At 43.5% G+C, this 17223-nt stretch overlaps 1 protein-coding gene across 1 annotated transcript; it reads left to right on the plus strand.

Annotated features, from left to right (window-relative positions):
* The first annotated feature begins 12051 nt into the window (after positions 1-12051).
* On the plus strand, positions 12052-15718 carry nfil3-3 (nuclear factor, interleukin 3 regulated, member 3). The gene is made up of 3 exons (XM_064962365.1): positions 12052-12307; positions 13225-14630; positions 14930-15718. The coding sequence occupies exon 2, from the start codon at positions 13337-13339 to the stop codon at positions 14627-14629; it is 1293 nt and encodes a 430-aa protein (XP_064818437.1). The 5' UTR covers positions 12052-12307; positions 13225-13336; the 3' UTR covers position 14630; positions 14930-15718.
* The last annotated feature ends 1505 nt before the right edge of the window (positions 15719-17223 follow it).

Consider the following 17223-nt stretch of genomic DNA (forward strand, 5'->3'; position numbering starts at 1 on the left):
GTGGTTGAAAAACGAGTTTTAAGGACTCCAACCTAAGTGAATGTAAACTTCCGACTTCAACTGTACATTATATTATCCAAGAATAGAATCAATGGTTCAATATTTGAAATGACCATTGTTCCCAGATCCCAGACTGTAGCTTTAATTTTTAGCTGCTGTAGGTCTACCCAGCGATACAAAATGGAACTTTGTATCATTCACTGAATATACTGCAAAATTCACCTGAGCTCCATAAACTGGTCTTCCCTGGCTGTTTGACCCTGCTGGGACCCCTGTCACCATCTCATCCTGCTAAGACATGATGAGCATAGTGTTGTGTACTGACTGCACTAGAGGGATGCATTCCCGCTGGATGCCTGCGGATCCCAACAGAGATCATTGCATTTGAGGTCTGCATTTTTCATGCTGCGGGCGGCATCGGAGGTCAGACAGACAACTTTGGGACTCAAATATTTTTGTTGTCCTATAGATTATTTTGAAACGGTCCTCTTTCTGCTTTGTATGCGTTAGCCTACCTATTGTATTAAAGCACGTGTTCTTCTCATCATTCACACACTCAGAATTCACTGCTTCAACTTCAGTAGCCTACCTCCTAGTTGGGCGTGTCGTCTCATTGAAATAAAGTAGGCTGCCTACTTGGGCAGAGAATCACATTTCAGTTAACTTGAATAGGAAATGAACTTAAATATGATTAGACTGTGGTTTACTACAGTGTCTGTAAATAAATATTGATAATGAAAAGAAGTGGAGGGAACTCAACCAAAGTGAGTCGAAGTGCAATTAAAAAATGTAATCATCATTGAAATGGAAAAGGCTAGGTCAGGCTACTGTGGTGAGCAGGTATTGAGCCTTTTCATTTTCAGGAGGTATGGATTACCCATTTAAGTTCAAACCCCCAAGCTGACAAGGTACGAATCTGTCGTTCTTCTCCTGAACAGGCAGTTAACCCACTGTTCCTAGGCCGTCATTGAAAATAAGAATTTGTTCTTAACTGACTTGCCAGGTTAAATTAAAAACACCGTTGCCATGTTTTGTATCACATTTCAATGATCAAACTGGGACAAAAATGCTATTTTAGAATGTGGCAGGGACATATCCCCCTAGTCCCCATTGAAAGTTGCACCCTTGCTGTAGAGTAGCATTCATCATGTTATGTTTGCTGTTCTTACCTTGGCAAAACCTCAGAAACATGTCTGACATGACTGATTGCCCATAAAGTTAATCTATTTGCTTATGAGGGATTCCTAACATGCTCTGAAAGGTACTAGGGAAGATCGGGAAATAGACCTTGACTGTGTTGGTGAAAAGATGCTATTCCTTCCATCCGATACACACACACACGCGCACAGACACACACACACACACACAGACTGAAGGAATGACTAACAGTATAGGACCAGCCATACACACTGTGGATAGCTAGGTATAATCTCCTTATTCTGAGTAACTAACCTCAATCTCCATTTCTCTCTCCCTTCTCTCTCTCGCCCTCTCCCTTCCCTCTCTTCCCTCGCTCTCTTTCTCTCTCTCTCCCTTCCCTTCCCTCTCTGTTTCTCTCTCTCTCCCTTCCCCTCCCTCTCTCTTTCTCTCTCTCTCCCTTCCTTCCCTCGCTCTCTCTCTCACTCCCCATTCCTCCTTATTTCCGAGTAGCTAACCTCAGCCGACCAGAACCTCTCTCTCTCTCTTTCCCTGCCTCTCTCCCCCTCTCTCCCCATTTCTCCTTATTCTAATTAGCTAACCTGAGTTGACCTGGAACCTCCAGTTTACACACTTGTCCTCATATGGTCTGTAGAGGCCTTACATAATAGCACCAGCCCCCCTCCCATTGCTTTCCCACTTTCCTTTTTTCCCTCCTTCGCTCCTTCTTAATCTGACTGCCCTCTTTCTCTCTGCGCGTCGCTTCATGTATAATGTATATTGACATGGCCCAGCATGAACCTTTGGGTGAATTAGTCACTTGCCTGTGTGTGTGTGTGTGTGTGTGTGTGTGTGTGTGTGTGTGTGTGTGTGTGTGTGTGTGTGTGTGTGTGTGTGTGTGTGTGTGTGTGTGTGTGTGTGTGTGTGTGTGTGTGCGTGCGTGTGTGCGTGCGTGCGTGCGTGCGTGCGTGCGTGCGTGCACACGCGCGTGTGTGTGTGTGTGTGTGTGTGTGTGTGTGTGTGTGTGTGTGTGTGTGTGTGTGTGTGTTTACCTCATATTGCCTCTTGTTTGATGCCTTATCCACGTAATGATACATTTTTTCATGCCGTTTCTCAGACATAGTACATAGAAGTCCATTGTTTTGTTCCAGTCTGGTGTAGCCTCTAGGTAAGTGTGCTTGCTGAATGGAAAGCACATCTTCAGAACCTCTTCATTAATCAATTCAAATCAAAGTTTATTTGTCACGTGCGCCGAATACAACAGTGAAATGCTTACTTAAAGGCTCTAACCAATAGTGCAAAAAAGGTATTAGGTGAACAATAGGTAAGTAAAGAAGTAAAACAACAGTAAAAAGACAAGCTATATACAGTAGCAAGGCTATAAAAGTATGTTTTCGCCCACAGGACTGCCACTGATTGGATGTTTTTTGTTTGTCACGCCATTCTCAGTAAACCCTAGACGTGTGTGAAAAGCCCAGGAGGCCGGCCGTCTCTGAGATACTGGAACCGTTGTGCCTGGCACCGACGATCATACCACGCTCAAAGTCGCTTAGGTCACTAGTTTTGCCCATTGTGACGTTCAGTCAAACTTTAACTTAATGCCTCAGTGTCTGTCTGCCTGCTTTATATGTCAAGTCACGGCCACGTGACTCACTGTCTACAAGAGCAAACCATTTTGGTGAACCAGGTGGTGTACCTATAGCCTACTATACTACTATACTACTATACTAGCCCACTGTAAGAAGTTCACACCTACAAACCACCTCAAAAGAGGTCATTATAACTTACACATAGCCTCTGAAAACCCTATTACTACCATTTATACTACTACTACTACTACTACTATTACCACTACCACCACTGCCGCTACCACTGCTACTAATACTACTACCACTACTACTACCATTACTACTACTACTACTACTACTATTTCACAACCATAAATACTTCAAGACTAGCAAGCACACCACATTTACTTCAGTAAATGTCATTTTCTAGTTGGAATAACATGATACTGATGCGGCTATAGGAATGATAGTATAAATAATAACAGCTAAATAACGTGTTGACTGATACAGTAACAATGATAAGGCCATCATGTGCATAATCAAGGTGAATTCAAGGTAGGTCTGTCTGTCTGGCAGGCACATGTTTTCAAGGTAACCAGGGACCCCTCTCTCGCCCTTTGCCTGTGTTTGGACACCTGTAGTTTGAGGTCATCTCCAAACAGTGTGTATAAGGACAGTGACCCAGGTCGCTATCACTGTAGTCCGACACAGGTAGGCTAAACATAGTTAACCAGGGGGCGTATTCTTTACGCCGATTCTGTTGTGAAACATTTCTTAAGAACCGCAGACCCCGTGGTGAACCACAGTGGGGAATGAGAAAGCGGGATACAGGATTATGCATTATATCTAATCTTGTTATCCTTTAGATGCCTGCATCCAATTGTGGTTATCAAATCACTTTCTGAGAAGACTCTGTTTGTTGAGTTCAATGGAAGACTAAAATAAGCACATAATACACAACCATCACATTATTATGTTGTCTGCCTACATCAAGGTTAGGGACAAATCATTTATTGGAAATTCAATTACTGACTATGAACAGATTGGAAAAGTAACCTATTCTTGAGTGGTGATTCAATGCAATGCATTATTGAATTGAATGAGATGAGATTGTATAGATCCCTGACTCTGTTCTCTACCATAGTTTAGCAACTGGGATTGTATAAATATTATTCCTATCCACATCTGAGTGTAATCGTATGCTTCCACCAGACGTTTTCCTTGGCTACGAGAACTCATCTCATCTGAGAACAGATAACACACATGTACTGTACTCTAAATGGTATAGAAGGGTGTAGCCTACACTGGATAAACAAGATAGAATCAGAGCAAATTTAATGTCCCCAAGGATGGAAATGGTCTAGGACACATCATTATTTATTCTGTATGTAAATATGCTGTCCATAGACATAACATCATATACAGATCATACAATATATATAGTGTACATTGCCCATTGATAATTAATCTACTGACACACACTATACAATAACACAAAGATAACCTTGATGATAATAACATAATGTTGGCTTGCTTTTTTTGTGCCCTTCCAGCTCCAATATATCCTGTCACTAAACATTCAGGAGCATTAGTGTATTTCCTCGGGGAGGGCAGACATGGGACAGAGAGAGAGTGACGGGGGGTGAGAGAGAGAAGGGTGTGTGAGAGAGAGAGAACGAGAGGCACAGAGAGAGGGGTGACTGGCTGTATGGTGTGTTTTCGTGCTTCTGACCACGTAGGACTACCAAAACCTTGTTTGCTCCCATTTTCTCCATCTGTGCATTCCTTCATACCATTACATGTTTTCATGTAACATACATAACATATATGTAATAAAGTGTATTCCTTCATACCATTACATGTTTTCATGTAACATATATAACATATATAACATATATGTAATAAAGTGTATTCCTTCATACCATTACATGTTTTCATGTACCATACATAACATATATGTAATAAAGTGCATTCCTTCATACCATTACATGTTTTACATGTAACATATACTGTACATAAAGTATAGTAAATTAATAACAAATAGCAGTTCTGCTTTCTGTAAATGTATTATATATACGTAACTATTATACATGCTTGTGTACTTTTTATGAAAGTGAATTCCATGAAAGTGAATTCATGGAAGGAAGGATTATAGGCTGCTTAACACAAAGTAGCTTAGTTGTGAAAGTTCAGCTAAGTTCAGCAATTTCTTTGGGAAATATTTTCTGATTTTATTGTACAGATAGAGGATGGCAGTGAGGAAAGATGGAAAGAGGTTGTGTCAAAGGGCTGTAAGCTGGATTCAAACCTATAGCGACACCATAGACATAGTAAATGTACATTTGTTCCCCTCCAATTAATATGTACTACACATGTACTAAATTCTTATGTACTATACATGTCAGCCTGGCCTATCAGAAAAGACGTGACATAGTAAATGTACATTTGTGTCACGCTGGTGTAAAGGATTTGGAGACAGACGCAGGAATACATCATCCGGGTTTTTAATACACCCAAAACAAACACGTATACAAAACACTGGGATGTACCCAAACAAAAGAGCAAGGGTCAACCTTTAAGAACGACACCCCCACCAAGAGCCTCGCTGTGTCCTCCTGCATCCCTTGAAGACCAAGACTTTTCCGCTCTCCCTCCAGAATACATCCACCTCTGTCCGCCACCCTTTCCCCTCATTGTCCTTACGGCTGTGCCATAGAACTCCTACCCATCGTCAAACCACCCCGGGGTTGTTTGTTCTCCCCCTCGACCGCTGAAGATGCAGTAATGAACAATTACATCCGGGAGTTGTTGGAGGCAGGTTTCATTCGCCCCTCTATATCCCCTGCTGGTGCAAGCTTCTTCTTTGTGGGAAAGAAGAATGGAGGCCTGCATCCCTGCATCGATTACAGAGGGCTGAACCAGATTACGATCAAGAATTGTTACCCCCAGCCCCTGATGTCCTCTGCATTGGGGTTGGTCTAAGGGGCCCAATTCTTCACCAAACTGGACCTCTGCCATGCTTACAATCTGGTGAGAATCAGGGATATGATTGGAATACTGCATTAAACACCCCTAGTGGCCACTGAGTATTTAGTCACGCCCTTTGGATTATCGAACTCACTGGCAGTCTTTCAAGCATTGGTCAATGACACCCTGAGGGATATGTTGAATTGCTTTGTCTTTGTTTACCTCGATGACATCTTGATCTCCTCCAAGACCCTTCTGGAACACACAAACTGCATGTCCGCCAAGTCCTGAGATGCTTCCTGCAGAATCAACTTTATGTCACGATAGAGAAGTGTGAGTTCCACGTATCCCCGGTTTCCTTCCTGAGTCAGATTATGTTTATCGCAGGCATCCAAATGGACCCCGTAAATATTGAGGTGGTTGCCAACTGACACTGTTTTTGCTGGACCCCCGAGGCTGACAGGGCATTCATGGAGCTCAAGGGATGTTTCACCTCTCGATCCATCCTCGTTCATCCTGATCTGACTCCTCCCTTTGTGGTGGAGGTGGACACCTGGTACCCCAGAGCAGGGGCAGTCCTTTCACAGCGGCACGAGGAGGACAAGAAACTGCACCCATGCGCCTTTCTCTTCGAGCGGTTCTCGCAGGCAGAATGCAACTACAATGTAGGCAACCGGGAGCTCTTGGCAGTTAAGTGGGCTCTTGATGGGTGGAGAAACCAGTTGGAGGGGGCACCTCATCCTTTCGTGATCTAGATGGACCATAAGATCTTTGTCTCCGTTCAAAAAGCCAAGAGGTTGAACGCTCGCAAGGCTAGATGGGCTCTGTTTTTTAACAGGTTCAATTTCAAACTAGCCTATTGCCCGGGATCCAAGAATCAGAAGGCAGACGTCCTGTCCCGCCAACACGATGTCTCTAATGAGGAGAGGGTCCTCAAGCCCATCATCCCCAACTCACGCATTCTGGCCCCTGTGATATGGAGTATTGAGACCACTGTCCGACAAGCCCAGACCCGAGAACCTGACCCGGCAGGGGGACCCACTAACAGACTTTGTGTTCCACGATCAGCCCAGGTCCCGATTACTACAATGGTGATACTCTAAATTAACTGGACATCCAGGGGTTAATTGGACACTGGAGATCCTGAGGCGGACATTCTGGTGGCCCAACATGATGGAGGATGTGAGATCCTTTGTTGAGGCCTGTTCCATCTGGGCCCAAAGCACGTCTTCACCTCAGCGACCGGCTGGGTTTCTCCAACCTCTGCCCATCCCCAGCCGGCCCTGGTCTGGAGACTTTGTCACAGGGTTACTTCCATCTCAAGGGCTTACCACTATCCTGGTGGTCGTTCATCGGTTCTCCAAAGCAGCCCATTTCATCGCCTTACCCAAGTTGCCCTCAGCAAAAATGACTGCTGATATCATGGTTATCCATACACTGACTTCCCCAGGACATTGTCTCAGATCGTGGGCCATAGTTTGTCATACGTGAATCAGGCCTTCATGGTCAAATTTCTGCAAATAAACCACTACTAAAGGACACCAATTATAATAAGAGACTTGCTTAGGCCAAGAAACACGAGCAGTGGACATTAGACTGGTGGAAATCTGTCCTTTCGTCTGATGAGTCCAAATTTGAGATTTTTAGTTCCAACCGCCATGTCTTTGTGAGAGATGCAGAGTAGGTAAACAGATGATCTCTGCAGGTGTGATGGTGTGGGGGTGCTTTGCTGGCGACACTGTGATTCATTTAGAATTCAAGGCACAATTAACCAGCATGGCTACCACAGCATTCGGCAGATACACCATCCCATCTGGTTTTCGCTTAGTGGGACTATCATTTGTTTTTCAACAGGACAATGACCCAACACACCTCCAGGCTGTGTAAGGGCTATTTTACCAAGAAGGAGAGTGATGGAGTGCTGCATCAGATGACCGGGCCTCCAAAATCCCCTGACCTCAACCAAATTGAGATGGTTTGGGATGAGTTGGACCACAGAGTGAAGGAAAAGCAGCCAGCAAGTGCTCAGCATATTTGGGAACTCCATCAAGACTGTTGGAAAGCATTCCAGGTGAAGCTGGTTGAGAGAAGGCCAAGAGTATGCAAAGCTGTCTCAAAGCAAAGGGTGGCTTCTTTGAAGAAAATTAAATATATTTTGATTTACTTAACACTTTTTTGGTAGCTAAATTATTCCATGTGTTATTTCATAGTAGTTTGTAGAAACAATATAGAAAGTAGTAAAAATAAAGAAAAACCCTTGAGTAGATGTGTCCAAACTTTTGACGTGTACTGTATGTATTATACATGCTTGTGTACTTTTTATGAAAGTGAATTCCATGAAAGTGAATTCATGGAAGGAAGGATTATAGGCTGCTTAACAACACAAAGTAGCTTAGTTGTGAAAGTTCAGCTAAGTTCAGCAATTTCTTTGGGAAATATTTTCTGATTTTATTGTACAGATAGAGGATGGCAGTGAGGAAAGATGGAAAGAGGTTGTGTCAAAGGGCTGTAAGCTGGATTCAAACCTATAGCGACACCATAGACATAGTAAATGTACATTTGTTCCCCTCCAATTAATATGTACTACACATGTACTAAATTCTTATGTACTATACATGTCAGCCTGGCCTATCAGAAAAGACGTGACATAGTAAATGTACATTTGTGTCACGCTGGTGTAAAGGATTTGGAGACAGACGCAGGAATACATCATCCGGGTTTTTAATACACCCAAAACAAACACGTATACAAAACACTGGGATGTACCCAAACAAAAGAGCAAGGGTCAACCTTTAAGAGCGACATGGGACGAGACCCATAATACACAAAACAGGCTGAGACAATGCATGGGTACTCACACGACCAACGGACATGGGTACTCACACGACCAACGGACATGGGTACTCACACGACCAACGGACATGGGAACAATAATCGACAGACTAATGGGGAAACAAAGGGCACATTTATGCAAACACAATCAGTGAGGAATTGGAACCAGGTGTGCGTAATGACACAGTTCTGTGCAGCCTAGAAGGCCGGTGGGGTTGACCTCTGTAACTGGTGAACATAATGAGCAGCAGTACCGGGAGGATTCTTGACAATTTGTTCCCTTCCAATTAGTATGATATGTTATGTTGGGCATGGTTACATAACAAAGAAGGTTATTTAAAGGGATAGTTTACCCAAATTACAAAATGAGATGTTGGTTTCCTTATCCTGTAAGGAGTCTAGACAGGAAATGACAGAAATCCATGCTTTGGTTTTATTTCCCTGCCACCATTTTCCAAATGCTAATGTTTTAGCATTAGTGGCACAAATTCCATTCATGTCATGGTACCGATATGATTTTTTGTGCATCATGTCTAAATCATCTGAATATATTTCAAAGTCACTTATAAATGATTTGAACATGATGGGCAAAAAATTATAATATCGGTACTATGTACTAAATGCTTATGTACTATACATGTCAGCCTGACCTCTCAGAATAGACGTAATTAGTATGATATGTTGTGTTTGGTATGGCTGCCTATGTCAGATGGCTTCCTAAGTGGGTAGGCTTGCTTCTTCTGGATCGGTGTTCCTTCCACTGGACGGTTGAGCTAATGTAGGCTAATGCGATTAGCATGAGGTTGTAAGTAACAAGAACATTTCCCAGGACATAGACATATCTCATATTGGCAGAAAGTTCTTGTTAATATAACTGCGCTGAACAGTAGCTATTACAGTGAAATAATACCATGCTATTGTTTGAGGAGAGTGCACAATTTTGAACATGAAAAGTTATTAATTAACAAATTAGGCACATTTGGGCAGTCTTGATACAAAATTCTGAACCGAAATGCAATGGTTCATTGGATCAGTCTAAAACTTTGTCCATGCACTGCTGCCATCTAGTGGCCAAGATTTAAATTGCACCTGGGCGAGAATAATACATTATGGCCCAGGTGCAATTTTTTTCTCTTGCATTTCAAAAATGATGGTACAAAAAATGCTAAACGGTTGTCTTTGTCTTTGTATTATCTTTTACCAGATCTATTGTGTTATATTCTCCTACATTCCTTTCACATTTCCACAAAAGTCAAAGTGTTCCCTTTCAAATGGTACCTAGAATATGCATGTCCTTGCTTCAGGGCCTGAGCTACAGGCAGTTAGATTTGGGTATGTCATTTTAGGCAAAAATGTAGAAAAAGTGGCCTATGTTGCCTTTGGTCCAATTCAATAATCACCTTTCAGACTAACCAGCCTAATGGGACTGGTGATCCTAAAACATGAAGATTATAGACAGCATTGGAAATCTGTTAGAAACCGAATTAAACCCATTTTACATACTCTGTTATTATTATTATTGTTATCAATATTATTGTGTTGTTCGGTGTTTACTGTTTACTGTATCTGTATTGTGTGTGTACTGTATATAGACTATTTGTATATTCCTCGGTCTACATTCTGTGTGTATATTCTGTCTGTATATTTGCTCACCCTAATATTTAAATGCCTGTCCTAATATGTATATATTTCTTAATTCCATTCCTTTACTTTTAGATTTGTGCGTATTGTTGTGAATTGTTAGATATTACTGCACTGTTGGAACTAGGAACACAAACATTTAGCTACACCCTCAATAACATCAGATAAATATGTGTATGTGACCAATAACATTTGACTTGACTTGAATTCCTGGTATGTGTAAAAGTAAACTCCATTCATAATATAAACTGTACAAATAAATAACAAATAGTAATTGAACTTTTGCTTTAAACATATCTGTACATATTTTGGATATTTTGGTCATTTATCCAGATAGACTCACAGTCAGTGCATTAACTAAGGTAGGCAAGACAACTACATTCACAGTCAGTGAATTCAACTAAGGTAGCCAAGACAACTACATTCACAGTCAGTGCATTCAACTAAGGTAGCCAAGACAACTACATTCACAGTCAGTGCATTCAACTAAGGTAGCCAAGACAACTACATTCACAGTCAGTGCATTCAACTAAGGTAGCCAAGACAACTACAGTCACAGTCAGTGCATTCAACTAAGGTAGCCAAGACAACTACAGTCACAGTCAGTGCATTCAACTAAGGTAGGCAAGACAACTACATTCACAGTCAGTGAATTCAACTAAGGTAGCCAAGACAACTACATTGTCAGTGCATTCAACTAAGGTAGCCAAGACAACTACATTCACAGTCAGTGAATTCAACTAAGGTAGCCAAGACAACTACATTCACAGTCAGTGCATTCAACTAAGGTAGGCAAGACAGCTACATTCACAGTCAGTGCATTCAACTAAGGTAGCCAAGACAACTACATTCACAGTCAGTGCATTCAACTAAGGTAGCCAAGACAACTACATTCACAGTCAGTGCATTCAACTAAGGTAGCCAAGACAACTACATTCACAGTCAGTGCATTCAACTAAGGTAGCCAAGACAACTACATTCACAGTCAGTGCATTCAACTAAGGTAGCCAAGACAACTACATTCACAGTCAGTGCATTCAACTAAGGTAGCCAAGACAACTACATTCACAGTCAGTGCATTCAACTAAGGTAGCCAAGACAACTACATTCACAGTCAGTGCATTCAACTAAGGTAGCCAAGACAACTACATTCACAGTCAGTGCATTCAACTAAGGTAGCCAAGACAACTACATTCACAGTCAGTGCATTCAACTAAGGTAGCCAAGACAACTACATTCACAGTCAGTGCATTCAACTAAGGTAGCCAAGACAACTACATTCACAGTCAGTGCATTCAACTAAGGTAGGCAAGACAACTACATTCACAGTCAGTGCATTCAACTAAGGTAGCCAAGACAACTACATTCACAGTCAGTGCATTCAACTAAGGTAGCCAAGACAACTACATTCACAGTCAGTGCATTCAACTAAGGTAGCCAAGACAACTACATTCACAGTCAGTGCATTCAACTAAGGTAGGCAAGACAACTGTGAGAGCTCTCAGGTCAATCAACATGAGGGATTGGAGGTGTATGAACAGACAGCATGAGACATCTGTATCTGTAAAACCAGAATCCAACCCATTCTGTCATACATGAAGGTATTTAAGCAAATTATTTAAAAATAGGCATATTATCAGTCAATGTCTTGCAAATGGATATTTGGAGAAATGGTGGACTGGATTTGCAACTTATTTGGAGACATTAACATACAGTAATTTGATCAAAGATGTTGAAAACATGGTTGAAAATCAGAGAGAGACGGAGAGAGAGAGAGCAAGAGAGAGGTGGATTGGGGTGAGAAAAATAGTATGTGACGCGTAGCAGCTGAAAGCGGATAGGCTCGCCCTGCTGTGACTAAATGGGGCATTGGCTCGAGGCCGAAGGGGAGGCGGCTTTGCGTTCCATTGGTGGTGGTTCTATTCTATAGGCTGAGGACGCGGGTTCAGGCGAGGTGAGGAGACAAACCAAGTTGAACCTATACTGGGTGAAGAAACAAATATGAGTAGCGGCAGTGTTCGCTGAGCAGAAACAAGCGCGAAGCGAACTGGGAGAGACGCGCCCTATCATCCAATCTATTGAGCATATACAGTCTTTCGAATAACACTTTGGAGGAGATTCACATGAAGAAGAGGAACTTCATCGGGCTATTTCACTAACAGGTAACCTCATCTCAAATGGAAAAGAAAATGTTGATTTATTATGTTATATAGAAATGTGACTAAAATGTGTTTTTTAAGAACATTGTATTGTGTGTGGTGCTGAACTAGTTATTTAAGATGGAGGCGGAAAATATACAAAGTGGTTGATAAAGAAGTGAGTCTAAAGTTAGGAGTAGGCACTATGCAGCATATCAAAACCAGATCAAGTTTATCGACTCCCTTGTTCGATTCTCAGTTATCCTGCGCATGCTACCGCGGTTCTCATCCGCCAGTGCTGTTTCTCGGGGACATCGGGTGAAATCATGCATAAGTGCATGTACCGTAATGTTCCTCTCTGTAACGTTGCGTAACGCGAGGAAATGATGACACGCCTTGGGGCTGCCTTCTCAGTGGGTGCACTTAATTCAACATGTTCAGACTGTGTGTGGGAGCAAATAGTTGTTAAACGACTGTTGCTGTGAAAACTACAGTATTCAGCGTTCACTGGATTCCTTTACACAACCTATGTTACAGCCTATAGAAGCTTTATTATGGGCTTTCATTATAGGCGAGTGAAAATTTGAAAATTCTCTCATCCCAATAAATCATTCAGGAATGTATTGCATATATTGCGTATAGTCAACATAGAAATAATAGACGAGTATAGGATAGAATATTCTGCACAAATGAGCAACTTACTTTCATCCTCAACTTGCTGATATCCTTCTACCATGTCGCAAAATGGAATTGTCCTAGGGATGTTTTTCATAATGAGAAATATGTGCGTGTTAACCATCTATGTGCATCTGTTCAGTACACTGTACACTACAGGGATGTTTGGAGCTGTGACAGAATGATATAACATTGTGTTGAACTTACATAAGGTTTACTCAAATCTCACAAACCTCCTCGTTGCCTTTTCTCTCTCTGTCCACTAGATGGTGGCATTGCAACGTGAATCACAGCCACTCGGAGCCAGCCTCATTATCAAAACAACCAGAGAGTGTATTTCTAAAGTGAGCTATTAAACGAAACTCAAGCACACAATCTATGAGTTTGGCAATTACCCGATCACGCCAGGGCTATCCAAGCATGAAATACCATACTAGACCCACCAGTAGCGTCCTCCAGGATTTGTCTGGTGGTCCCTCCCATCTGTTGGGACTGGAAGGCCTGGACCCGAGGCCTCTGAGCGAGGCAATGTCCTTCACTGACGAGGCGGTCTCCATCCTGACCTCCAGCAGCCAGCTAGCCCGTTCCCTCCTGGGCTGCACCTCTGCCCTGAAGCGGAAAGAAAGCCTAGCCGCCACCGCTAACCATACTAACGCTAATGCTATCTCTAACAATGACGGTGAGGATGACTTTGACGATAGCAACAGTGCTCTGCGCCGCAAACGCGAGTTCACTCCCGACGAGAAGAAGGACGACGGCTACTGGGATAAGAGGAAGAAGAACAACGAGGCGGCGAAACGGTCGCGTGAGAAACGACGTGCCAATGACATGGTCCTGGAGACGAGGGTTCTGGGGTTGTTGGAGGAGAACGCCCGACTAAGGGCCGAACTCCTGGCCTTCAAGTTCCGCTTTGGCCTAGTCAAGGACACCTCTGACATAGCCATAATGCCGCTGTCCGTGCCTCCACCCAAACATTTTGAACCGAGGTACTACCTACCCCACGATGATGGTTCCTACCCCCATAACACCCCCGCCACCACCTCCCACCACCATCCCCACCACTCATACGAGGTGAGGGGAACTGGGCTGCCAGCAGGGCGTGACGTGGGCAGTAGTATATCCGAGGACTCTGGTTTCTCCCCTGGAAGCTCCAACGTCGGCAGCCCCGTGTTCTTTGACGATGGACTAGGGGACCACAGCCGAACATCCCCCAGAACGGCAGAGGAACAGGGGCGTAATGAGCCTCACGTCTCCCTGGAGGCAGAAGGACAGTATCACGGCAGGCAGGACTCTAGCCTACCACACAAACTCCGCTTCAAAACCCCCGGTGGAGGTAGCGAAGGTGGGGAGATACCAGCAAGGTCCCCTAATAGTAAACGCCCTTTCCCCGTAGCTACAGTCGGACCAAACACCCAGAGGAGCCAGGCTGGATGGTACAGTCATAGGGGAGAGGGCCAGGCTGCGTGGCCCAGTGAGGAGGCCCGTGCTGGGCATGATCAGCAGCACCACTACTCCCCCTCTGGAGGGTCTGCACACAGCCCCACCACTACCACAGACTCCCAGTATGTGGCGGAGAATGGCACCCTCAAATCCCAGCTCAGCTCTCTATCGCAGGAGGTGGCCCAGCTCAAGAAGCTGTTCTCTCAGCAGCTGCTCTCCAAACTGGTCTGAGGTCAGGTTGAACACACTCACAACCACACCTTAACACACATTTTTACATTTACATACAGAGAAGATCAACAGAGAGATAAAGGGGTATAGACTCAAATAAAGTTACTTCACTTGAACCTGAACATTGACTTTCACTGTGTCTCAGCTGAACTTGACTCAAAGGGCACAGCACTGCCCATTTTTATTTGAACTAGGCAAGTCAGTTAAAAACTAGTTCTTATTTACAATGATGGCCTAGGAACCATGGGTTAACTGCCTTATTCAGGGGCAGAACAACATATATTTTTTTTACCTTGTCAGCTCGGGGATTCGATCTTGCAACCTTTCGGTGACTGGCCCAACGCTCTAACCACTAAGCTACCTGCCGCTCCATTGATCTCCAGCAAACAGCTACATCAAGTGTGAAGAAGCTGAGCAAACCACATGACAACCTAAAAACTACTTCAATAACACATTCTCCAGATACGACGATACAGTGGCCTTCACCACTATAAAAGCACACCAGCACAGGAAATACCAGTTACAATAGCAATCAGCAGTCGAAAGCAATACTTCAGGATACTCTGTTTGATTCACAGTACTATAAAACAGCATTTATGGTTAACTTATACGATACACATTTTTTGTATTTATATTTTTAGTCATTTAGCAGACACTCTTATCCAGGGCGACTTACAGTATGTGAGTGCATACATTTTCATACTTGTTCGTATGATATCTGAAATACAATAATTTTTTTTGTACACTGATCTGGCCTGTTTCTTTGCTAAAGTTTCACATTCTTTCTTTAGAGACTTTTATTGAACAGGTCTGAACACACTGGATTACACTGCTAAACCTGAGTACATGCAGCGGTCATAGATGGATCATTTATGAACCCATTCCGTTTGTATTATTGCGTTACATGTCTGATTACCCTGCTGCTGTAGGACATGGTATCCCTCACTTCTGTTTCTACACAGTTTGTCTTAAACGGTTTGTCTCATAAAATATGATAATAACAGATTCTATGTACATATTTTTTCATTTCAACTGTAAGTAATATGATATACTGTACATGTACGTAAATAAATAAACAGTTTTTCCTAATCGGTGTTTTGTGTCTATGAGTTCCTATTACGTGACTAATACACATTTATGATGCTTTATTACGTGTGTCTTACACCGGTCGTCTCACATCCACTATTCTCTTATTAATGCAGCGAGTCTGAAGTTACTAGTTGCCTCGTACACGTGGTTACGACCCCACACACTCCTATGAAGTGTCCTCGCAGCACATGACGAGTCGTCTCCAGTGAGTCATATGAGGGATCGAGATAGAGAGTAAAAAAGAAAACAGGATGTATTCCCGAACAAACCACTGTGTTTCTACTGTTCTAAAAGCATGAATTATAAAGGTCCACCAACACAAAATACATCACTAAACAGCTGATCTAAATGGATTCACAGTATACACAGACCACCTTTCCAACTGAAGTGTTTAAGTGCTTTACATTGTAATGGAGGGAAATATCCTCATCCACTATAAATATATGTAGTAGTCTACCCACCCAGCTCGTGTTTTCTGCATCAGTGATAGACTTTAATGGTGCTCTTTTCCAACCCTCTATATAGACACGACTGTTTGCGTGCTTGAACCAAATGAGACAGGCAGGGAGAGGTAGTGAGAGAGTAAGTAAGAAGAGAGAGAGAGGGGGAGATGGGGACAGTGGTCTACAGAGGCCTTGCATCTATCTATCTATCTATCTATCTATCTATCTACAGTCAATCACTGACTACAGGAAGAAATCCAGCCCAGTCACGGACCAGCATGTCTTGCTCCCAGGCAGACTAAATAACTTTTTTGCCCGCTTTGAGGACAATACAGTGCCACTGACACGGCCTGCAACGGAAACATGCGGTCTCTCCTTCACTGCAGCCGAGGTGAGTAAAACATTTAAACGTGTTAACCCTCGCAAGGCTGCAGGCCCAGACGGCATCCCCAGCCGCGCCCTCAGATCATGCGCAGACCAGCTGGCTGGTGTGTTTACGGACATATTCAACCAATCCCTATACCAGTCTGCTGTTCCCACATGCTTCAAGAGGGCCACCATTGTTCCTGTTCCCAAGAAAGCTAAGGTAACTGAGGTAACTCATCATGAAGTGCTTTGAGAGACGAGTCAAGGACCATATCACCTCCACCCTACCTGACACCCTAGACCCACTCCAATTTGCTTACCGCCCAAATAGGTCCACAGACGATGCAATCTCAACCACACTGCACACTGCCCTAACCCATCTGGACAAGAGGAATACCTATGTGAGAATGCTGTTCATCGACTACAGCTCGGCATTCAACACCATAGTACCCTCCAAGCTCGTCATCAAGCTCGAGACCCTGGGTCTCGACCCCGCCCTGTGCAACTGGGTACTGGACTTCCTGACGGGCCGCCCCCAGGTGGTGAGGGTAGGTAACAACATCTCCTCCCCGCTGATCCTCAACACTGGGCCCCACAAGGGTGCGTTCTGAGCCCTCTCCTGTACTCCCTGTTCACCCACGACTGCGTGGCCACGCACGCCTCCAACTCAATCATCAAGTTTGCGGACGACACAAC

The sequence above is a fragment of the Oncorhynchus masou genome, chromosome 5, assembly GCF_036934945.1.
Source record: "Oncorhynchus masou masou isolate Uvic2021 chromosome 5, UVic_Omas_1.1, whole genome shotgun sequence".
NCBI lineage: Eukaryota > Metazoa > Chordata > Actinopteri > Salmoniformes > Salmonidae > Oncorhynchus > Oncorhynchus masou.